The sequence below is a fragment of the Neovison vison genome, chromosome 2, assembly GCF_020171115.1.
Source record: "Neovison vison isolate M4711 chromosome 2, ASM_NN_V1, whole genome shotgun sequence".
NCBI lineage: Eukaryota > Metazoa > Chordata > Mammalia > Carnivora > Mustelidae > Neogale > Neogale vison.
This window is the reverse complement of record NC_058092.1, coordinates 93,799,897-93,825,095: the sequence shown is the minus strand read 5'-3', so window position 1 is coordinate 93,825,095 and position 25,199 is coordinate 93,799,897. Positions and strand designations below refer to the sequence as shown.

At 40.7% G+C, this 25,199-nt stretch overlaps 2 protein-coding genes across 9 annotated transcripts in view; both read left to right on the top strand.

Moving 5' to 3' along the window:
- Window positions 1–12,737, top strand: part of WDR47 (WD repeat domain 47) — a 62,687-nt gene extending 49,950 nt beyond the window's left edge. For 4 of the 6 annotated variants that reach the window (XM_044238824.1, XM_044238823.1, XM_044238818.1 and 1 more), the window contains 4 exons: window positions 923–1,099; window positions 1,988–2,119; window positions 6,095–6,313; window positions 11,382–12,737. In XM_044238824.1, coding sequence (XP_044094759.1) covers window positions 923–1,099; window positions 1,988–2,119; window positions 6,095–6,313; window positions 11,382–11,524 — 671 coding nt within the window. In that variant the 3' untranslated portion in view covers window positions 11,525–12,737. The remainder of the gene's footprint in view (window positions 1–922; window positions 1,100–1,987; window positions 2,120–6,094; window positions 6,314–11,381) is intronic. The other 2 variants (XM_044238822.1, XM_044238821.1) reach the window with 1 other exon arrangement.
- A 1,718-nt stretch (window positions 12,738–14,455) lies between these two features.
- The window catches only part of CLCC1 (chloride channel CLIC like 1), a 28,623-nt gene continuing 17,879 nt past the window's right edge, over window positions 14,456–25,199 (top strand). Inside the window, exons 1-2 of one of the 3 annotated variants that reach the window (XM_044238817.1) lie at window positions 14,456–14,549; window positions 16,206–16,309. The gene's annotated coding sequence lies outside the window, so the exon portion shown is untranslated. Of the gene's footprint in view, window positions 14,550–16,205; window positions 16,315–25,199 lie in introns of all 3 variants that reach the window. The other 2 variants (XM_044238815.1, XM_044238816.1) reach the window with 2 other exon arrangements.

The window sequence follows — 25,199 nt, the reverse complement described above, 5'->3', positions numbered from 1 at the left end:
TAGAGTACCTGTCTTCTCTTTCATTTCTACTTGTGATTTCTGTCTGTCAAATAAACAAAATCTTTTTTAAAAAAAGGAATGATGATAACCGAATCAGTATTTTGATTTTTTTTTTTAAGATTTTACTTATTTATTTGACAGATTACAAGTAGGCAGAGAGGCAGGCAGAGAGAGAGAGAGAGAGAGGAGGAAGCAGGCTCCTCGTAGAGCAGAGAGCCTAATGCAGGGCTCGATCCCAGGACCATGGGATCATGACCTGAGCCAAAGGCAGAGGCTTTAACCCACTGAGCCACCCAGGTGCCCCAGTATTTTGATTTCTTAAAGTTCTTTGCTGGGGTGCATGGGTAATTCAGCTGGTGAAGTGTCTATCTTTGGCTTAGGTCATGATCCTGGGGTCCTGGGATCAAGCCCCGAGTAGGGCTCCCTGCCCAGCTGGGGAGCCTGCTTCTTTCCCCAACTCATGCTCTTGCTTGCTTTCTCTGTCAAGTGAATAAATAAAAAAATCTTAAAAAATAAAAACCCAGGGATGCCTGGGTGGCTCAGTTGGTTGGGCCACTGCCTTCGGCTTGGGTCATGATCCCAGGGTCCTGGGATGGAGTCCCACATAGGACTCCTTGATCAGCGGGGAGCCTGGTTCTCTCTATGCCTCTGCCACTCTGCCTGCTTATGCTCGCTCCCTCTCACTCTTTCTCTCTCTCTCTCTGACAAAAAAAATAAATAAATAAAATCTTTTAAAAAAAATCAGAAAAACACTTCAAATTCTTTGCTCAGTAAAGTGAAATTGATTATAGTATTAATCCCTAAATGAAAATATAAGCCACACCTCTCTACAATTATTCTTGCTTAGTTTTGAGACAGTTTAGCAATCTCAAATTATCATAGTAAGTTGAGCAGCATCTTTTTTTTTAAATTCTTATTGTTGTTTCAGGACCGGATCTGGAATTTAGTATGCATGATGGGACAATTAGAGACTTGGCATTTATGGAAGGCCCAGAAAGTGGTGGAGCTATTTTGATAAGTGCTGGAGCAGGGGATTGTAACATTTATACAACTGATTGTCAAAGAGGACAGGGCCTGCATGCTCTGAGTGGACATACTGGTATGTGATATCTTAGATGTTACTTTTCTTTTTGTTCAACCTGTGCTTTTTCCCCCTCTGCATTTTCATTAATGGGGTGTATTTTATCAAAAGGGACTTCTTCAAGACAGGAAATTTTTATTTTAAAAATTTATATTGGGAACTTTGGATAACAACACAGTAATGATAAATAACATTTCCCCTGGTGTGCTAAATCCTTTGCTTATACAGATAATTCCTTAACTTAATTCTCACAACACCCTTATAAGTCACGAAGTTTTATCTCAATCTTATATATGAAATAAAAAAAAATTGGGAAGACAAGACTTGACCAATATCTTACAACTAAACATAGCAGGACTGAGATATGACCTCAAGTCTGTCTCTTGCAAAGCCAGTATTCTAACCCCACAATCCTTTGGTTTGTCATAATTTGCTGTAATTTCAGATGATAAATTTTTTCAGTACTAATTATGATATCCTGAAATACTGAAACACAAAACAGATTGCTTAGCATGGTTTTCATGTTGTGCATTTTATTGGATTTTGGTTTTATGAAAATTGCCAAAATAGGGTCACCTAGGTGGCCTAGTCGATTTAACTGTCTGCCTTCAGCTCAGGTCATGATCTCAGGGTCCTGAAATCTAGCCCCACATTGGGCTCTCTGCACAGCAGGGAATCTGCTTCTCTATCTCACTCTCTTTCTCACAAATAAATAAATAAAATCTTAAAAAAAAAAGAAAGAAAAGAAAATTGCCACTATATTTGATACATGTGGAAAATCTCTACCTGCCAGTATATTTGATTAACCAGATCATCCCATGTCCAATAATGAGTACCTACCTTTGAATGTATTAAGGAAAAGTACTGTTGTTACACAGTAATAACTGAGTATATGATCTTTTATAGGCCATATTTTAGCACTTTATACCTGGAGTGGCTGGATGATTGCATCTGGTTCCCAAGATAAGACTGTTAGGTTTTGGGATCTTCGGGTACCAAGCTGTGTTCGTGTTGTTGGCACAACATTCCATGGAACTGGTAGGTTTTTCTGGAATTTAAATGAGTTTATATGAGAAAGAAACTTTGTAAATTGCACTTACCTACTTCCTCTCCCCTGTTACACATATGTTAAAAAAGAACAGAAACAAAGAGATACTTGATATTTTATTGATTACCTTAAATTCTTTCAAAATATATTCATCTCTTACTTTCTTTGTAAAAATAAAATTCAGTTTAGGAAACTTGAAGCCCAGGAGATTAAGTATTATTCCCCACTTATTATGTTAGCAGGGCTATTTTATTTTATTCTTTTTTTCCCTTTTTTTATTATTATGTTCAGTTAGTCAACACATAGTACATCATTTGTTTCTGATGTAGTGTTCAATGATTCATTAGTTGCATATAACACCTAGTGCTCATCATAACATGCTAGAAGGGCTATTTTAGGATTCAGATCTTTAAAGAAATTTTTTTAATACATACACAGTGGAGAAATTGAAATTAAAATCATTTTCTTCCAGTCCTGTTCCTTGGTGTCTTTCCCTAAGGGACCAGTTTCTTACTTATTTTTCTATACATAATCTCTAAGTATATAACCAAGAAGTTTGTATATATCATAATCTTCTGTCTTATTTGAACATGTGTATACATGCACACAGAAATGGTAGCATATAACAATACATGCCTCACATTTTAAACTTAACAATATACTTTGGATTGTTCTATGTGAAGTGATAGTACTGCTCTTTGTCTTTTATCATCTTTTAAGACACTGGTATCTAAGAGTGATGCAGCATCCTGCCATTGTCTTTATTTTAGAATCCTTTTTCTTTTGTTGTAGTTTTTTTTTTATTGTAGTTTTTAATAGCAATTCTACGGCACTATTCCAGGTGAGAATGCCTGCCTTTTATTCTTACTTTTTTGGTGATGTTTTTGTTTTATTTTAATGCTTTGCTTTGCCTATTCTCTTGACCTCCATAGACCTTTTTTTAAAATCAGGAATATTTTACTTACTATTTTAAGAATGCTTCATTTATGACTAGAGGTGCTGTTAAATTACCGGCCACATGTTAATATGCAACTCACTGGGGACTGGTGTCAATACAGTGAATATTGCTGAGTGTGTTTCACTTGAGGCTCACTCTGTGCTCTGGGTTTCCTTTTTGGTTTTTTAAGTTTTTATTGTAATTCCAGTTAGGTAACATGGTAACATGCAGTGTTATATCAGTTTCAGGTGTACAATTTAGTGATTCAACACGTAACATACATCACCCAGTGTTCATCACAAGTGCACTCCCAATCCCCATCACCCATCTCACTCATGCCCCTACCCACCTCCCCTCTGGTAACCATCACTGTTATCTGTAATTAAGATTCTGCTTCTTGATTTGTCTCTTTTTCTTTTGTTCTCCTATGCTCATTTGTTTCTTAAATTCCACATATGAATGGAAATCATGTGGTATTTTTATTTTTTACTTTTTTCACTTAGCATTATACCTTCTAGCTCCATCCATGTCATTGTAAATGGTAAGATTTCATTCATTTTATGGCTGAGTAATATTCCATTGTGTGCGTGTGTGTGTGTGTGTGTGTGTGTATCCATTCATCAATCGATGGACACCTTACTAACTGGAAGTCCAAAGGACTACTTCTATAATTTGTCTATTGTAGATAATGCTGCTATGAATGTATCATTTTATATGAATGTATTCCTTTGATTGTTTTTGTATTCTTTAGGTAAATACCTAGTAGTGCAATTGCTGTGTTGTAGGGTAGTTCTATCTTTAACTTTTTGAGGAAACTTCATACTGTTGTTTCTTATGTTGTTGCTTTTAGCCATTCTGACAGCTACAAGGTGATATCTTATTATTTACATTTCCCTGATGATAATTGATGATGAACACCTTTTTGTGTGTCTGTTGGCCATGTGTATGACTTAATTGGAGAAACTGTTCATGTCTTTGCCTATTTTTAATTGGATTATTTGGTGTTGAGTAGTATAAGTGCTTTATAGATTTTGGATACCAACCCTTTATCAGATACATCATTTGTAAATGTCTTCTCCCATCCCGTGGGTTGCCTTTTAGTTCTGTTGATTGTTTTCTTTGCTGTGCAGATGTTTTTTTATTTTGATGTAGTCTCAGTAGTTTATTTTTGCTTTTGTTTCCCTCGCTTCAGAAGACTGGAAAAACCTACTTTGGCAACTGTCAAAGAAGTTAATGCCTGTGTTCTCTTCTAGTATTTTTATGGTTTGTGGTCTCCCATTTAGGTCTTTAGTCCATTTTGAATTTATTTTTGTGTGTGGTCTAAGAAACTGATTCAGTTTCTTGCTTTTGCATGTTGCTGTCCAATTTACACAACACCATTTGTTGAGGAGATTCTCTTTTTCCCATTGGATAGTCTTTCCTGCTATGTCAAAGATTAATTGACCATATAGTTGTGGGTTCGTTTCTGGGTTTTCTTTTCTCTTGAACTATGTGCCTGTTGTTTTTTTTTTTTTTGTTTTTTAAAGATTTTATTTATTTACTTGACAGAGATCACAAGCACGCAGAGAGGCAAGTAGAGAGAGAGGAAGCAGGCTCCCTGCTGAGCAGAGAACCCAATGCGGGGCTTGATCCCAGGACCCAGGGATCATGACCTGAGCCAAAGGCAGAGGCTTTAACCCACTGAGTCACCCAGGCGCCCCCAGGCTCATATTTCTGATCCACCTACTTGACATGTCCTTTTGGATATCTTAAAGGATATGTCAAACTTAACATGTCTTAAACTACTGAGTCATGACTTCTCAAACAAACTGCCCCAGACTTCCTCACCTAAGTGCTACTACCACCTATTGTTTGTACTGGAAAGAGTCTCCCTGGCTCTTTCTCTCCTTTCCTCCAATAACCAATTAATAAGCAAAATGTATTGTTTTAGCCTCCAGAATGGATAAACCACCACCACCACCTCTCAGTTAAACCACTGCAGAGCTTCCTTACTGTCTCTGCATTCCTACTTTTCCCCCTTCAGTCCACAGTCTGCACAACAGCCAGAACCCACCATACCTTGCTCACAGTACTTCAGTGCCTTTTGATTGCTCCTAGCTTGAAGTGCAGACTCTTTACCATGTCCAGAGCAGTGTTCTTCAATTTTAATTTCATTATTGTTCCTCTCCATGCAAGGAGAGAAACGAAATTAAATTTTTTCCTAACCAGAGAAATTAAATAATAGGAATAAGATTTTATTGGGTGGGGTTAAGCTTTGGAGGGTTACAAATTATTGTTAATGTTTAAGATTTTTTCATCCCCTGAGAACCATTTTGCAACCCCCTGGGCGGACATTATTGCCTTCATTAAAAATGCACCGTCTAGGGCGCCTGGGTGGCTCAGTGGGTTAAGCCGCTGCCTTCGGCTCAGGTCATGATCCCAGAGTCCTGGGATCGAGTCCCGCATTGGGCTCTCTGCTCAGCAGGGAGCCTGCTTCCCTCTCCCTCTCTCTGCCTGCCTCTCTGTCTACTTGTAATCTCTGTCTGTTAAATAAACAAATAAAATCTTAAAAAAAAAATGCACCGTCTAGATTTAGGGCTGCAGCAAGTGGACTCAGCACTTATGGTCATCTAGTTTCCACTGGCAGTTATTGGTGTGTTGCTTAGACACATTTCCTACACTGTGTCCTAAAACACATTTTGTTATTTAATTTCTTGTTCCCCTAACTAGACTGTAAGCTTGTGGGAGTTTTCTGACACTTAAAAAATGGCTCACCTATTGCACTATTGCACTATAAGTAATGGCATCCCAGGGGGTTCTCCCAAGTGACCAAAAAACTAAACTTTCTCATTCTCATAGGATCTTGCTTCATACTTTGTCTCTAAAAAGGATGTAAGTGTTTATTGGTTGAATGTTAATTTGGATTTTTCTTTCAGTTTTGATAAGCTACATTAAATTTTTAGTGTACGGTTCAGTGAACATAATTAGCTGTTGTAGTTGAGCTGTATTGACTTTTCCATATGAAACTTTTATTCTTTCTTTTATACAGGCAGTGCAGTGGCATCTGTAGCTGTAGATCCCAGTGGCCGTCTCTTAGCCACAGGACAAGAAGATTCTAGCTGCATGTTGTATGACATAAGAGGAGGAAGAATGGTACAAAGTTATCACCCTCATTCCAGTGATGTTCGGTCTGTTCGATTCTCTCCTGGAGCTCACTACTTGCTAACAGGATCCTATGATATGAAAATAAAGGTTACAGACCTACAAGGTGAGGGAGATTGACCTCTTTTCTTGTTTGTAGTCTCTCTTATTCTATTTGGGATCTCGCCTTTTTTTTTTTTTTTTAAATTCACATATACTTTTTTATTATTTATTTGTCAGAGAGAGAGAGAGAGAGCAAGCACAAACAGGTAGAGGCAGAGAGAGAAGCAGGCTCCCTGCCCAGCAAGGAGCACGATGCAGGACTCAATCCCAGGACCCTGGGATCATGACCTGAGCCGAAGACAGCAGCTTAACCAACTGAGCCACCCAGGCATCCCAACATATAACTTTTTAAATTTATTTTCTAAATTCCAGTATAATTAGTGTACATGTTATATTGGTTTCAGGTATACAACATAGTGGTTCAACAGTTCTATACATCACCTAGTGGTCTTCAAGATAATTGTATTCTTGGGGCACCTGGATGGCTCAGTGGTTAAAGCCTCTGCCTTCGGCTCAGGTCATGATCCCAGGGTCCTGGGATTGAGCCCCTATTGAGTCAGGCATCAGGCTTTCTGCTCAGCAGGGAGCCTGCTTTCCTCTCTCTTTCTGTCTGCCTTTCTGCCTACTTGTGATCTCTGTCTGTCAAATAAATAAATAAAATCTTCAAAAAAATAAAAGATAATTGTATTCTTAATCCCCTTCACCTGTTTCACCCATCCCCCCCACCTACTTCACCTCTGGTAACCTGTTTGTTCTCTATAGTTAAGAGTCTGGTTTTTTGGTTTGTCTCTTTTTTTTCTTTGTTTAGTTTCTTAAATTTCACTTATGAGTGAAATCATATGGTATATGTCTTTCTCTGACTGATTTATTTAACTTAGCATTATACCCTCCATCCATCTTGGACGGATGCAAATGGCAAGATTTTATTTTTTTATGGCTAATAGTACATCATGTATATTTGTTAATATTTCATTATTTGTGTGTATGTGTGTGTATACCACATCTTATCTATCTGTTCATCTACTGATGGATATTTGGATTGCTTTCACATCATGGCTATTGTAAATAATGCTATAATAAACATAAGGGTTCTTTTTGAATTAGTGTTTTTTAATTCTTTGGGTAAATACCCAGTAATGGAATTACTAGATCATATGGTAATCCTATTTTTAATTTTTTGATGAACCTCCATTCTGTTTTCCACAGTGGCTATACCAGTTTGCATTCCCAGCAACAATGCACAAGGTTTCCTTTCCTTTTTCTACAGATCTTCACCAACACCTTTTTTATCTTATGTTTTTTATTTACCATTCTGACAGGTGTGAGGTGATATCTCATTGTGGTTTTGATTTGCATTTCCCTGATGGTTAGTGATGTTGAGTGTCTTTTCATGTGTCTGTTGGCTGTCTAGATGTCTGTTCATGTCATCTGCCTATTTTTAATTGGCTTATTTGGCTTTTTAGTGTTCAGTTGTGTATATTTTTTATGTATTTTGGATAGTAATGCTTTACCAGATATATGTCATTTGCAAATATCTTCTCCCATTGCGTAGGTCGTCTTTTTGTTTTGTTGATTGTTTCCTTTCCTGTGCAAAGCTTTTTATTTTGACGTAGTCCAGTAGTTTGTTTCCTTTGCCTTAGAAGACATATCTAAAAAAATATTGCTACTACCAGTGTGAGGAAAAAATTACTGCCTGTGCTGTCTTCTTGGATTTTTATGAATATTTAGATCTTTTTGTTATTGTTGTTAATCTGGTATAATCAACTTTGTAACATTTTCAAATTTTAGTTTTATAGTACTTATAGTGAATTGTAGCAAATTATTAAATCAAGTAAATAGTCTTATTTTATTAAGTAATTTTAAAATATTTGAGGGGTGCCTGGGTGGCTCAGTGGGTTAAAACTTCTGCCTTCGGCTCAGGTCATGATCCCGGCGTCCTGGGATGGAGTCCCGCATTGGACGCTCTGCTCAGGGGGAGCCTGCTTCCTCCTCTCTCTGCCTACTTGTGATCTCTGTCAAATAAATAAATAAATAATCTTTAAATAAAATAAAATATTTGAAAGAATAAACATTTACTACACTAAATCATTTTGAGTTCAGTGATGACAGATGTTAAAATACGCTTTATGTTCTCCTATTTGCTTCTACTTTAAAAAACAGTGTAAAATGGCCAAAAAACATACAAAAAGATGATCAATATCATTAATCATTGGGGAAATGGTTACTATAAAAACAATAATAGTAACAATATAAAGTAGTAAGTGTAGATAAGGATATGGAGAAATTAAGTCCTGTCTGCATGGTTGGTGAGAATGTAAAGTGATGCAGCTACTATGAAAAACAGTATGTGGTTCCTCCAAAAAACTAACAATAGAAATACCATACAAGCCAGCAATTCCACTTCTAGATATATATTCAAAAGAATTGAAAGCAAGGTCTCAAAGAGATATTTGTATATCCTTGTTCATAGTGGCATTATTTATAATAGCCAAAAGATGGAAGCAACCCAAATAAACATTGACAGGTGAATAACCAAAATGTGGTATATGCAGACAGTGGAATATTTTTTAACCTTAAAAAAGGAAGGAAATTCTGATACATGCTACAACATAGATGAACCCTGAGGTCAGTGTGCTGAGACAAATACTATACAATTTCACTTACATGAGGTATCTATAATAGTCAAACACAGAAACAGAAAGTAGAATGATGATTGTTTGGGGCTGGGGAGAGGGGAAATTAGGGAGATTTCAGGTATGAAAAAGGTCTGGAGGTTGGTCGCACAACAATGTAAATATACATAACACTGCTGAACTATATACTTAAAGGTAATTAAGATGACAAGTTTTATGTTATGTGTTTTTAACTGCAATTAAAAAATTTAATGGAAATGTAACCATAATGCATTATGTGGTTCAGCTGTGGACAGTGTGTATATACATATTCATAATAATGTATATACACAATAACTAGACAAAAATTATGATGTAACTATATTTGCTAGATAGAGGAAGTTGAGAGTAGGGGAGGATGGAAGTAATTCAAGAAAAATAGAATTTTCAGTGATTATCAATTTCAATGCTTGATGATTATCAACATTATTCAATGTCTAAAATTGAAAAATCAGTAGGGCACCATAAACACATTATTCAGAAATAAAAGATTAAAAAAACTTAGTGTATAATTGGTGTAATTATGTCTTCAGCCTCTAGTTTTATTTTTAATTATTTAGTAAGCAAATATTTATTTTCTATCAACTAGGGACAGAAAGATGAATAAGGTAACTTCCTCCTTGATGGAGCTTACATTTTGGAGGTAAATAAAAAATAAGTAATAAATGATGTAATTTCAGGTATTGGTTAAGTGCTATTAAAAAATTAGCGAGGGGGGCGCCTGGGTGACTCAGTGGGTTAAAGCCTCTGCCTTTGGCTCAGGTCATGATCTCAGGGTCCTGGAATGGAGCCCTGCATCGGGTTCTCTGCTCGGCAGGGAGCCTGCTTCTCTCTCTCTGCCTGCCTCTCTGCATGCTTGTGATCTCTGTCAAGTAAATAAATAAAATCTTAAAAAAAAAAAAAACAAAAAAACAGGCACATAGTTCAAGAGAAAAGAAAACCCAGAAACGAACCCACAACTATATGGTCAATTAATCTTTGACATAGCAGGAAAGACTATCCAATGGGAAAAAGAGAGTCTCCTCAACAAATGGTGTTGTGTAAATTGGACAGCAACATGCAAAAGCAAGAAACTGAATCAGTTTCTTAGACCACACACAAAAATAAATTCAAAATGGACTAAAGACCTAAATGGGAGACCACAAACCATAAAAATACTAGAAGAGAACACAGGCAGTAACTTCTTTGACAGTGGCCAAAGCAGGTTTTTCCTGCTGTGAGAGAGCGCCTGGGTGGCTCAGTGGGTTCAGCCTCTGCCTTCGGCTCAGATCAGGATCTCAGGGTCCTGGGATCGAGCCCTGTATTGGGCTTTCTGCTCAGCAGGGAGCCTGCTTCCCTTCCTCTTTCTCTGTCTGCCTCTCTGCCTACTTGTGATCTCTGTCTGTCGAATAAATAAAATCTTTAAAAAAAAATTAGCAAGGGTGGGAGAGAGTGACTGTGTGGATGGAGAAGGCTATTTTAGGTAGGCTCAAGTAGGTCTCTTTAGGGAAGTGCCATTTGTGTAGAGACTTGAATGATAAGAAGGCACAAGCCAGGCCAGGACGTGCTGAGGCATGAGTGAGTTCAGCATGTTCATGACACTGCAAGAACCCAATGTGTCTGGGACTTAGAGAACTAAGGGAGGGAGAGACAAGAATAAATCAGAGGCAGGAGAATATTTAAAATGGAGTGATCTGGTATCTATTGATATGTTTAAAAGGTAATTTTGAGTTACGTAGGGAGAATGGAATATACGTGTGAATATCAGGCTGTTGGAACAGTTCAGGTGAGGACTGATGGTAGCTTAGACTAGGGTGGTAGAGGTGGAGGTGGTAAGTAGTGACTGAATTTGGGACATATTTTAATTTGTTTAGATTAAATAAGGGGAGTGAGAGGAATGCTGATTCCTAGGCTTTTGACATGAGCAACCAGATGGTGCCATTAACTGGTAGGAGGAGGAACAGGTTTGGGCAAGAAAATCAAGTTTGGTTTAAACAAATAAAGATGACCATCAGGCAATCCAGTGAGATATGGAATGGCTATTTGGATACTATTCGGGAGTTCAGATGAGAAGTCAAGGATGGAAGTGAAATGTGTGATTCCTAAGTACACAAATGGCCATGGTACCAAGGTACTAGACGAAACTCCATAGGAAGTGGGTGTGAAGGGAACAGGAAACGCAAAGGCTGCCTCCTGGGACAGAAGCAGCAAACCAGCCGAAGAAACAAAGGTATGGTGGCACTAAAGTCAGAGAGAAATCAAGGAGAGAGTGGCAGCTATGTCAAATGTTGCTGTGTATATTTTACCAAATACTGCTTAACATAGGTATTAAAAGAATTTATCCCTGTTTAAACCTTTAACTGTATTAATGTAGTTTAGGACTTTGTATACTGTAATGCCTTCAAGTAGCGGGAAGTCTGTGAAATCTAGACATATACTTATTTTGGATTATAAATCAGTGTCTCTCTCTTTTCCATTTAGGGGATCTCACTAAACAGCTTCCTATCATGGTGGTGGGGGAGCACAAAGACAAAGTGATTCAGTGCCGATGGCACACCCAGGATCTTTCCTTCCTGTCATCCTCTGCAGACAGAACTGTAACCCTCTGGACTTACAATGGATAGAGTACACCCAGTGTCAATCTATGCAGTAAGCACAGAGACTTCAGACTACTGAGTTGTGAAAATTATAAATCTGAAGAACGTAGACTGATCGGAAAGTGGCTTAGCACGAGGAGGCCCCTTATTACCATGTATCCCTTTGATAGGAAGCGTCGGGTGGTGTTATTCTGCAGTGCTTTCAGTCTTCCATGTGAGCTCGTGCTGCTGTGACCTGCTATATGTAGTCTTGTTGCCAAAGCCTGCGGAAGAGCTCTTATGTTGTCAGTGTGCGCTCCACATCAAGGTGGACGATGTGTTTACGGTTTAGTATTAAATGCATTCCTTGGTCTTTGCCTAAATGACAGTTTTATATGCACATTGAAATTGAACTATACTTTAAGCATATTATTACATGTAATGCAACCAAGTTCTACACAGGTTAAACATAGGTGTTCAGAAATTACTTTTCTCACACTCCCATGATATTATCTCACTTGTCAGCTAGAGGTCAGAATTTTACATGTCTCTCAGAAGTTACCTGGTTATTTTCGCTTAGGATCATTATGGAGTTTAAAGATGGATGGAAAACTGCTTCTTAGTTCATGATGTGGTATTGGCCTTTTCTTTTTTCTTAAACCCAGGGATATAATTACTATCTTGTCACATTATTTTGTTTCAGGATTAAAAGGTAAATATGTTTGCTTCAGAAACTTGTTAATTTCAATTTTTTGAATGCAACAAGATACCTCCCTTCTAAACTGTACTGTAGAAGCAGAGCAGCGGCGTTATGTGATACAACACTTGATGGTACAGTAAATTTACTGGCTAGTGTTTTTCCTCTTAAAAATTAAAAACTTTGCCATAGACTATAGCATGGTTTGAAATGCTATGTCTGCATGATAATTTAAAATGGAAAAATTTAAACTTTGCACTCCAAAAGCTTATTTGGATTTGTTTCTTGCACTGTTTTGTGTAATGCAGAATAATGATTTTATTCCTATGGCATTGTAGATCCTAACATTTATGTATCTTTATTTTCATATTGTACAGTAATTTTACTTTAAATTATTAAATAGGCTATTTTATTTATTTCAAATGCTGTTGAGTTGGTTCTAATTATTGAACTGTCTGTGCACTGTATGTAGCAAGCATTTTTAATCTATTGTATACAAGTGGAAAGGATATTAGAAGTGTAACCGTGCTATTATTTCAATAAAGACCTCTTGACACCTAAAAATATCCTTTTCCTTAGTGTCTATGACTTTCAATTTAGAGTGTTATTTTCTCCAGTTTACTTGGAGGTGGTGTGGTCCAGTGGGTAAACCCCACAATCAATTCCTTTTTTTTTTTTTTTTAAAGATTTTATTTATCTGTCAGAGAGAGAGAGAAAACAAGCAGGGGAAGCAGCAGGCAAAGGGAGAAGCAGAGGTCCTGCCAAGCGAGGAGCCCAATGTGGCAGACGATCCTAGAACCCTAGATCATCACCTGAACCAAAAACAGATGCTTAACCAAGTGAGCCACACAGGCATCCCCACCAACCCCCGCCCAATCGATTTCTTGAATTTTTTTTTAAAGATTTTATTTATTTACTTGACAGAGACAGAGAGATCACAAGGAGTCAGAGAGGCAGGCAGAGAGAGGAGGAAGCAGGCTCCCTGCTGAGCAGAGATCCCGATGCGGGGCTCAATCCCAGGACCCCAAGATCATGATCCCAGCTGAAGGCAGAGGCTTCAACCCACTGAACCTCCCAGGCACCCCTGCCATTGTACCAGTATTAAAATGAGTTCTACCGGGCGCCTGCCTCCTCCTCTCTCTCTGCCTGCCTCTCAGCCTGCCTATGATCTCTGTCTGTCAAATAAATAAATAAAATCTTTAAAAAAAAATTAAAAGAAATGAGTTCTACCTTGCATCTTTTACTAATTTTTATGACAGGTTTTACATTGTTTTCATTTCAGAATCCTGTAAACACTATGGCTTCATTAAACTGTTGCTAATCATATTAAAAAATGGCTCACCCACTGTAGAAAACAGTATGGTGGTTTTCAAAAAAATAGAATTACCATATGACCCAGCAATCCCACTTCTGGACATTTACCCCTCAAGACTGAAATCAGGGTTTGAAGATGTATTTGCACACTCACGTTCACAGCAACTTTACTCACAATAGCCAAAAGGTGCAAGCAACCAAGAAGCCCGTAAGCAGATCAATGGATAAACAAACTGTGGTACATAATACAATGAAATATTATTCAGCCTTTAGAAAGGAAGGAAATTTTGACAAGTTAGAATAGGGATGAGCCTTGAGAACATTAGGCTAAGTGAAATGAGCCAGCCACAAAAAGACAAATACTTAAGAATCTAGTGAGGTCAAATTAACAGAGATGCAAAATAGAATGGTGGTTGCCAGGGGTCAGGAAAAGGCTGGGCTGGGGTGGGCTGGGAATGATGAGTTGTTGTTTACATGGGTAGAGTGTCAGGTTGTTTTTTTTTTTTAAAGATTTTATTTATTTATTTGACAGAGAGAGAGATCACAAGTAGGCAGAGAGGGAGAGAGAGAGAGAGAGAGAGAGAGAGAGAGAGAGAGAGAGAGAGAGAGAGAGAAGGAAGCAGGCTCCCTGCTGAGCAGAGAACCCGATGCGGGACTCGATCCCAGAACCCTGAGATCATGACCTGAGCCGAAGGCAGCGGCTTAACCCACTGAGCCACCCAGGCGCCCCTATACCCTACTTTAAATAACGGATGCAAAGGTTACACATTCGGATTTACAAAATAAATCAATACTAAGATTCGTACATACTTGGCTCTGTACATACCTGGCTTCCATGTAAGAGTTCAGCCCTGGCCTAAAGCAAGACCGCAGAGCCCGGCCCCGCCCCCTCGGCGGGCCAATCAGTCGCGGGCCCGGGAAGGACGCCCAGCTGCACGCCGAGCGAGTGGATGAGGACGCGCTAGACGCCCCGCGCTCGACGGTGCCTGCAGGCGCTCGCCATCTTTCCCAGTCGGCGGGTTAGGTGTCTCTCTTTCCCAGACGGAGGCGGAGTACCGATCCGTGAGTCAGCGCGGTCGGGTGTCTGTGTGGCGGACGCGTTGCGGGTTCGGCCCCAGCGGGTTGGGCGGACGGCGGCGCGGGCGCCGGGGAGGCCGCGGGCGCTGCCCGGGCCGGGGGCCGCGCTCTCGGGGGGCTGCGGGGGGACTTAGCGGCGCTGCGGGTGCCAGCATGAGCGGGCGACTGGCCGCCTTATCTTCGGGTGCAGCTGGGCTGCTGTCGCGTTACACGGTTCACAGAGCGGCCTGGGGAGAGGGACAAGCAAGTGCAAAGCCAGACGCGAGCGAACGCTGAATTGTGTGGGCTTTGGTTATCTCGGAAAACTTTACGCAGAATTTGAGCAAACGGCGTCAGCGGAATAGCTCGGTTGGCTGGAGTGAATTTTTTTAAAACTCCAAATCTGATATGAATGTAAAAAGTTAGAGATTCAGATTTATGAGTGGGTGGTGAAAAACAATAAGTATTTTCTCCGTGGCAGTGTCCATGAAAGTGTGATCCCCTGTTTAGCGTCATCGTCCTCATCTGGGAAATTGTTAGAGGTGCCCATTCTCTAGTGTCAGAGCTCCGGCTCCCGCAAACTACTCAACAGGGAAACGGACTAAATTGGGAACTCCTGGCAGTTGTGCCATGCAACTTCTGGGTTAATATAGAATTTGACTCGTTAGTCTTGTCTTTCTCATTCACATGTAATTCATCGAAATCAGATAATTTCTCTGTGCCTGTTTCCACTCAGCTGAGAGTTTGCTTGGAGATCTTTCTTGGTAGCTCTCTACTCAATGTACTTGTTTTCCTAATCTGTAAAATGAAGATAACTGTCCTACTGCCAAGAGTTTTTGGAGAATTAAATGAATGAATGTATGTAACAGTGTTTGGCACAGAGTAATCAAACACTAATGTGTGTGTGTGTGTGTGTGTGTGTGTGTATACACGCACACACACATATATATAATTAACATATAATGTATTATTTGTTTCAGGGGTACAGGTCTGTGATTTATCAGTCTTACACAATTCACGGCACTCACCATAGCACATACCCTCCCCAGTGTCCATCACCTAGCCATCCCATCGCTCCCACCCCCCTATTTTTGATATTAGTGTCAAAGCCTGAAGCAGATGAGAAAGGTGATTAAAAAGTAAGAACTAGAGGAGAGATCTTATTACTAACTACCAAGTAGTAGAGTCACAGATGCCCTCCTTATCCTAACCAATGCAGGATGGTTACTTTCCCTAAACACTTTCAGAATGTTGTCTGTGGGCCAACATCTCTGCCATCACCAGGAGCTGTTAGAAATGCAGAATCTCAGGCCCACGTCATACTTAATCAGAAGCTGTTTTTTAACAAGATCCCCGGCAGGTTTAGATGCAGTTTTATTTGGAGGAAGTGTGAGATCGGCTGTAAGAATTCTCAAGGAGTTCCAGCCTTTAATTAGTGACCAAGGGATTTTGTCAGGAGACTTGAATTTGAAGCTGTTCCCCTTCTGCCTCACCTCCTGATCTTCCATCATTTCTTCAGCTTCTAGTCCTGGATAAGTTTTGCTTCTGCTGATCATTATTGGAGAAAGTAGTGAGCCTGAAAACATGACTGTGAAAGTCATAGTCAAAACTCAGCTGCTTGAAAAGTTTTTGATTCATCTCCTTTTGTATAATGTTCCCTAGGGAACTGTTTTCCCTGATCTCCATTCCCACGTGGCAACTTCCTGACACACAGTGACACTCCTGGCTTTCCAGTGGAACATTTCACCGTCTTCTTGATACTGGTGGTAAGGTGAACTTTGCCAGCTTCTCTTCTTTTTGCTTTAGAACCTTTCTTTCCAACCCTCCTTATTCATTTCTGTTTTGAAGGAATGTAAAACGTTGTTGCCTCTGGAAAACCTTTTCTGTAGCCTTGATTTCATATGCTGCCATCTTTTCCGAGCTTCTGCTCAGTTCAGAGACTCCCTTTACCAACTTAGTTCTTCACTGCTTAAAATTAGGCTTCTCCCTGTGAATGGACTAAGCTATCCAATGGCTTCCTCCTGCACCAGACTTAATTTTTTTCAGCTTCTCTAAACTGTTGTTGACTAATGCCTCTTTCAAATGAAGCACCTCTTGGTTTCTATACACTGCATTTTTTACCTCTTGTTCTGCTCTCATTAGTCTTAACTGCCTTCTCTTGGGTTTGTCTTCTCAAGGCTTTATTCCTTAGTTGAACTACCCCCCACCCCGCAATATTCAGTCATCCAGTATTTCACTCTCTAGAGCTCAACAGGGATCCTAGGATACTTTTCCCACCGTTATTATTGCTTAGTATTTTGGTTTTACTTTCGGGGGGGGTTCCTTTTTTTTTTTTTTTAACTTAAATTCAATTAATTAACATAGAGTATTACTCGTTTCAGAGGTAGAGTTGAGTGATTCATCAGTTGCATAGAACACCCAGAGCTCATTCCATCAAGTGTCCCCCTTAATGCTTGTCACTCAGGTACCCCATTCCCACATCCCCATCATCCAGTTCTCTTTCCCAACCCCCGAACACCCTCCTCCCCTCCAGCAACCCTCAGTTTGTTTCCTATGCTTAAGACTCTTATGGTTTGTCTTGCTCTCTGATTTCATCTTGTTTTATTTTTCCCGGGTTTATTTCTTTTAGTAACCAGAATCATGCTGTATGTATTATTCTTTGATGTGCTTGTTGGAGATATTCTCAGCCTAGCACACTCCTTTTATCCATTATATATTCCACAGAATTAGTATCACTGTTTGGGTTGCTTCATTCTGCTGTTATAATTATGCCAACTTTTTTTTTTTTTTCAATTATGCCAACTTCTATGCACAAACTTGAGCATAGGGTCTAGAATTTGAGGGCAAGAGTGCCAGTTTGAGCCCTTGGCCATCTGAGCTTAAGGCATGTTGACTTGGCATTGAGCAGGTGGCAGGCCATGCATGCCGACTTGGGCAGGAGGGCAATTGGACTGTGAATTTGGGACCCACAGGCTGATGGCATGTTTGACAAGGACATGGCTAGTTTTGCTTTTAACTTTTGTTTTCTGGGAAACTGTGTCTCTTCAATTCTAAATGAAAGCCTCCCTAGATAGAGTATTCTTAGCTGTAGATTTTTTCCTTTTAGCAGTTGGAATTTGTCATGCTGCTCCCTTCTGATGTGCAGAGTTTCTGGTGAAAAACCCACCGATAGCCATCTGGGGTTTCCCTTATATGTCACTGCTTTCCTTTCTCTTGCTGCTTTTTAAAATTCTCTCTTTATCACTGCTTTTGGCCATCTTATTTTCTTTGTGTGTTGGTGCAGACCTCTTTAGGTTGGTTTTGTTGGGGGTTCTCTGTGCCTTCTGGGTCTGGATTTCTCCTTCCTTCCCCAGATTCAGGAAGTTTTTAGCTATTATTTCTTCAGACAAATCTTCTGCCCCCTTTTCTTGCTCTTCACCTTCTGGAATCCCTATCATGCAACTGTTATGCTCGACAGTGTTGCTGAGTTCCCTGGGTCTGTTCTCATTTTGTGTATTTTTTCCCCCTCTCATCTGCTCAGCTTGATTACTTCCTGTTACTCTGTCCTTCAGATTGCTGGTCTGTCCTTCTACTTCCTCTTGTTTGGTATTTATTCCAGGTGGTCTACTTTTATTTCCACTTAGTGAGTCCAGTAGCTCTAATTGGTTCTTTTTTACATACCCTATCTCTTGGTGGAGGGTCTCATGGAGGTCCTGCACTCTTCTCAAGTTCAGTGAGTATCATTATGAGCATTACTTTAAATTCTCTGTTAGATGTATTTCTATCTTTCCTTCACATAGACCTTTTGGTTTGATTTTGTTCTGCTCATTCATTTGAGACATACTCCTCTGTCTCTTCATTATATTTATTACTGTGTCTGTTTCTTTGTGTTAGGAGAGTTAGCTATGTCTCCTGCACTTGAAGTAGTGGCATTATGAAGAAGTGTCTCCTTTTCACCAGAAAATAGTGCTTCAGGGGTGTCTCTTATGTGTGTTGCTATAGGGGTGTCCTGCCATCATGGCAAAGCTGTGTTTGCCTTCAGTCCAGTCTGTGATAGCTCTTTGCCTGTTGTGGGTAGAGTCTGGTGCCTGTGTTGTTAGTGGGCTGGTCCAGGGCTGCCTTGGAGTTGAGTTGAGTAGGACCAGGTGTTTGCCAGAGATAAAGTAGCACCAAACTGCAGGGTGCTTTCCCTGCATTGTGCTCTGAGAAGCTTTTGTTGGTGGGCGGGGCCTGCAGTTAGACCAGCTGCTTGCCCCCAGACCAACTGGGGTCGCAGTCAGACTGGTGTGTGTGGTTATTTTCCCCTCCCTGGAGCAGGATTCACTTTGGAGAGGTGCTGGCCTTTGTCTGGGCTGCTTGCACGCTGTCAGCCTTGTGGCACTGCTTTGATGAGATCTTACCAAGAGCAGTGGGAGGGGGTGGGTCTGCTTCACTGTTGTCTCTTGCCTATGTCAGGCTGTGGAGAGTCTGTTCTGCCAGCTTTCCAGTTGCTTTCTGGGTTATTTATCTGGTTTTACATTTTTTTTTTTTAATTTTTTTTTTTAAGATTTTATTTATTTATTTGACAGAGAAAGATCACAAGTAGGAAGAGAGGCAGGCAGAGAGAGAGGAGGAAGCAGGCTTCCTGCTGAGCAGAGAGCCTGATGCGGGACTCGATCCCAGGACCCTGAGATCATGACCTGAGCCGAAGGCAGCAGCTTAACCCACTGCCACTGAGCCACGCAGGTGCCCCTGGTTTTACATTTTTAAACAGTAAAGAGTCTGAGGTTTGGGGTTTTTTTGTTTTTTTTTTTTTATTATCAGTAGTTGACTTCATTTATCAATATACTTAACCAGTTCCTTTGCTCATCATTGTATCTTTTATTCACACCTTTTCTTGTTGAGTTTAAACTTCTTTAATATGTCAAGAGTCTATGGGATGGAGACTTTCTTAGTCTTTTTATGTCTGAAGAAATCTGTAAGTTTGCTATGGCTGCCATAACAAAATGCCATAGACTGATGTCTTAAACAACAGAAATTTATTTTTGTTGTTTAAGATTCTAGAGGGAAAAGATTCTGGAGGCTGGAAATCCAATGTGAAAGTGTCAGCAGAGTTGGTTTCTTCTGAAGCCTCTCTCAGCTTGTAGATGGCTGCCCTCTCCCTTTGTCTTCACACTGTCTTTCTTCTGTCCTGTGTCCTAATTTCTTCTTATAAGGACAGCAGTCATATTGGATTAGGGCCCATGCTGATGACCTCATTATAACTTAATTACCTCTTTAGAGACACTGTCTCGAAGTACAATCATATGCTGGGGAACTGGAGTTTAGGACTTCAACATGTGGATTCTGGAGGAATACACTTCAGACCATAACAATATCTCAATTAGTCTTTCCCATTTAAAAAAAAAACCCTTTTGTAAAATGTGAAATATATATACAGAAAAGTATATAAAATATAAGTGTTCATCTTAGCAAATTATTAAAAAGGACACATCTTTGTGTCTGCCTTCTAGATTAAGAAATAGAACACTGTTGGTATCCCAGAAACCTTCCAGAGCTTTTTCCCTCACCTCATTCTTGATCTCACTATTTACCATCAGGTATAGTGTTTGCCTGTAGTATTCTATCTGGCAAGTTTTTCTTTATTCCCGGTTTGTTAAGTGTTTTAGTCATGGATAATTTATCCTGTTTCACTCTTAATTTTGGGGGCCTTCTCTTTTTCTTCTTAATTTTACTATGTGTTTATCAATTTTTTTAGTAATTTCAAAGAATTAACTTTTGGTTTTTATCTTCCCTATTACAAGTTTGTGTCCTAATTTATTATTTTTTACTTCTGTTTATTTTTGGTTGAATCCTTTAAGGGGTTCTTTTTCAGGCCTGAGGTAGTTTCCTGCTTTGTGTGCACTGATCTGTGCCTTGCTAAAGGCTCAAGGGGCACTGTTCTCAGACCAGTTCTGTGATGCAGACTGGATGTCCTACAGTGCAGTTCTGACACTGTGTACCCAAGGTAGTACAGACCCTCACAAGTTAAGGACACAGTCTTATATAAGACTGCCTCCATGACAGACATACATCTTAGGGGCCACCTGCACTTGTGACCTACTGCTATAAATTAGGGGATCCCACAACCCTGTCAGGTTGGATAATTCACTAGCATGACTTACTGGAAGAACTCCCTGAACAATTTTATTGGAAAGGATATAGATTGGGATCAACCAAATGAAGAGACACATAGGACAAAGTCTGTGGGGGAGGATGTGGAGTTTCTGTGTCCTCTCTTCATGGAATCCAGGCATGTCACTTTTCTGGCACATACGTGTGTCACCAGCCAGCTCCTCTGAGCCTCAGTGTCCAGAGTTTTTATTGGGGTTTCAGTATGTTGCCATGACTGATTAAATCATTGGCTGCATGATTGAACTTAGTGACCACTTTCCTTCCTTCCCCTGAGGTTGGATCGTTGAAAGTTCCAAGAAAGTTCCAATACTCTAATCACGTGCCTGGTCTTTCTGATGACCATCCCCCACTTGAAGCTTTTTTGGGATCCAGGAAAGTCACATCAACGTCACCTCATTGCAGTAGACACTGCTGTCACTCAGGAAATTCCTAGGGTAGTTGAAGGAACTGGGGTCAGATGTCTTCATTTGTCTGGAGTTCTTTTGGCACCTTTCTCTTGCCTCAGTCCCACCAGATTCTCAGCTGTTTTCACAGTGGCTTCCTGGGCTCTGCCTGAGGTCTCTCTTCCTGTGCAGTGGCCTAGAAACTATTAAGGCAGTAAACTAGGGCAATGGAAAGGCTGTCGGTGTTTGTTTCCCATTTTTCAAAGACCATTATGCTTGTTTGCCTGGTGTCCAGTGTCTTGAAAACTTTTTTCGTAGACTTTGTGCAGAGGTTTTGGTGGTTCAGGCAGGAGGGTACACCTGGCCCCTGTTACTTCATTTTGACCTGGTGTAGGAGCCCTGGGAGTGCTTTGAGTGTGGAGTTATTACGTCATCTTGACCTTCCTGCTGTTCTTTGAATGCTTCAGATTTTCTTCCCGCTCTGATCTTTATGCTTGCTGCATCTGCACTCTGGATGTTCTTTTGCCAAGTCTTCCTAAGGTAGCTGCTGCTTACTTGTCTGCTTGTCTGTGGTGGTCATCTGCAGCTGTGTGACAAACCACCTAAAAGTTTAGAGGCTTTAAACAACGATTTTAGGGGCACCTTGGTGGCTCAGTGGGTTAAAGCCTCTGCTTTGGCTCAGGTCATGATCCCAGGGTCCTGGGATCGAGCCCCATGTCGGGGCTCTCTGCTCCACGGGGAGCCTGCTTCCTCCTCTCTCTCTCTGCCTACTTGTGATCTCTGTCTGTCAAGTAAATAAATAAAATCTTAAAAAAAAAAAACGATTTTATTATTTTTCATGATTCTATGGGCTTATGGGCCTTGACTGGACTCATCGGCATAGTTCTTTTATTCCACCTCATGTTGGCTGGGTCCTAAGTCTGTCCAACCATGGGATTGTCCAACCTATGGTCCAACTGGGACCACCATGATGGCTCATTCACATGGCTGGCGTTGGTGTTGGCGTTGGCTGCCAGCTGGAAGCTAAGTGTGCCCTCTGCACATGGCCTCTCCATGTAGCCAGGCCTTTTCATGGCATGGTGGCAGAGATAAAAAAGCAGGTGTTCAAAAGTGAGGTAGAAGCAGCTAAACCTCATATAGGCCAAGCCACATCTAGAACCCAAACAACATCATTTCTACCACAATATTTTGGCTAACTATTGTGAACTGATGTAAAACCTTTACTCGTAAGAAGATTGTGACAGAAACTTCATCACGTTTTTGGAACAGGAGTTGCAATCTGTTGTTGAACTGGGCAAGAGCATATGACTGAGCACCTTGATGATGTGTCTGTATTTTTTTAACAAAAATTGGACACTCTGAAAAAGGGACTTGCCTAGCAACTAACATACCTAGAAAACAATGAATTATAAATTATAATATCTTCCAGTTATAATTCTTGGTAGACAGCCCATGTATCTTATACTTCTTCCTTTTTCTTTCTTTTTTTTTTTTCCCCTCAAAGAATTTATTTATTTATTTGACAGATAGAGGTCACAAGTAGGCAGAGAGGCAGGCAGAGAGAGAGAGAGGAGGAAGCAGGCTCCCTGCCAAGCAGAGAGCCCGATGTGGGGCTCGATCCCAGGACCCTGGGATCATCACCCGAGCCGAAGGCAGAGGCTTTAACCCACTGAGCCACCCAGGCGCCCCCCTCCTTCCTCCTTTTTCTTATAAAAACCCCTAACTTTCTCCCTGCAGTGGGCCACAATTTGGGTTGCTTCCCGAATTATAATTCTAAACCCCAGAGAAATTATTTTGTTTTATTTCAGGTTTTCCTCTTTTCATGACCCATGATTTCACAGGGTCAGCCCAGATGCAGAGGAGGGCAAATAAACTCCATCTCTTAATGGGGACTTGATGGAATTTTGGCTATCTTTAATCTCAGGCCTTCCCTAAAATACTCCACATTGCCTAATCCATCCTGCCACTATCTTGCTTTATTTTTTTCATAGGGTGTATCACTATTTGAAATGATATATTTTTTTTTTTGTCAACTTATTATTCCACCGCATTCCCGGGCCCCATGTGCCCCTCCCCTCCATGTAGCTTCTTAAAACCTGGGCTAGTTTCCTGGTATCCCCGTCACCTAAGATAGTGCCCAATATCCAGTAGGTGTTTAGTAGATTTTGAACAAATGAAAGCTGAGCTTTTCCCCAAAACCGTTTTCTCATTCTGAATTTCTTTGAAGTTAGTGATAACACCTTTTTGTTGTTGCCTTACGGGCACTCAGTGGTTGAGGGCTGTAGAACTAATCTTTAGAACGCTCTTCAGCCTCCTTGTAGGACTCGACCAAGTCCAGTTTTTCCCTCATTCCGTACACTTACTGCTGCTTTTCTCTTCCCCAGATGTGGCTCCCATGCGTTTATAGCTACTGGTAGCAGATGAGGTTGGCTGTGGGCCTTGTCGCCCAAGCCTACCTTGTCATCCAACCATCTCCCGGCCCCAGCACGTCCATCCTTGAGTTTACGGTTTCGAGGGTTCACTTCGCTCCTCTGCCTCCCTCATCTCACCCTCTTCGCGTTTACCCACGCTTCTCTATCTCCACCCCTGTTCATCCATGAAGTGGTGCCAGTTTCCCCCAGTCGGATGAGCTTGCTTCACCCTTTGAACCTCTAAAACCCTGTGACTGCCTGTGTGACTTTGACCATTTGCATTTGCTGATTAACAAACATTTGTTGAATGCCTCTCATGCACCAACCGCTGTTCTAGGTCTTGGGCATGGAGAGGTGTAGCAGGCAAAATGGAGAGTCCTCGGGGGTGAATTCCGATGGGAGTAAGAGGTTACTTCTCCCTGGAAAAGTCCGCATCATAGCATGGTGGTTTTTTGCCCTTGCTGCGTATTGGAGCCACCTGAGGGGCTTTAAAAATCTCAGCACCTGGGGCCCAGCCTTGGAGATTCTGATTGGATTGATCTGGAATGTGGCCGGAAGATTGAGATTTTCAGAAGCTCTCTAGGTGTTTCGAATGCTCAGCCAAGAGCGATAGCCACTGTGCCAGTGAAGAGCCTGATCAATACTGACCAGTACGTTGCTCTTTTCACTGTGAGTTGTGCTGGAAGAGTAAGCAGAGCACACTGGGAGCACAGAGGAGGAGTGTGTGGTACAGCCTTTTCTTTTTACAGCTAGACTCTAAACCCAGGGCTTTCTGACTTGGGAATTCCCTTACCAGATTTTTACTCATATTAAGTATAAGACAGGCTGTCCAAAATAATTTTCTGTGATGATGGAAATATTCTGTAGCTGCCTTGTCTGCTATCTACTGTGGTGGCCACTAGCCCCACATGGGTGTTGAGCACTTGAAATGCAGTTAGCGTGAATGAGGAACTGAACTTTTTATTTTATTTAACTTTAATTAGTTTAAATTTAAATATCCACATAAGCTTTCTGGCTACTACCCTGGACAGTGTCAAATAAAGGTGGTATTAAGTTTTGAAATGATTTGACAGTGTTTCTGCAGAGGCTTAGATGAAACAAGTTATTTCCTATGAATGGTTTGGGAGTTCAGTCGCGTTGGTTTTTTTTTTTTTTTTAAGATTTTATTTATTCATTTGACAGATCACAAGTAGGCAGAGAGGCAGACATAGAGAGAGGAGGGGAGGCAGGCTTCCCCGCTGAGCAGAGAGCCCGACTTGGGGCTCCATCCCGGGACCCTGAGATCATGACCTGAGCGGAAGGCAGAGCCTTTAACCCACTGAGCCACCAGGTGCCCCCAGTCACCTTGTTTGAATGTTAATCTTACACATTTCTTATTTTCCATGTTTAAAAAAAAAGAATTTGAGAGGAAGAGGTTTTGGTTAAATACGTCTTCTTTTTTAAAGCAGTTGTACTGTGGTGCCTGGGTGGCTCAGTGGGTTAAAGCCTCTGCCTTTGGCTCAGGTCATGATCTCAGGGTCCTGGGATCGAGCCCCGCATCGGGCTCTCTGCTCAGCGGGGAGCCTGCTTCCTCCTCTCTCTCTCTGCCTACTTGTGATCTCTGTCTTTCAATAAATAAATAAAATCTTAAAAAAAAAAAAAGCAGTTGTACTGAGCAGTGATTCACATACTGTTTACTCATTTAAAGAGCACAGTTCAGTGGTTTTTAGTATATTCACAGGTACACGCAA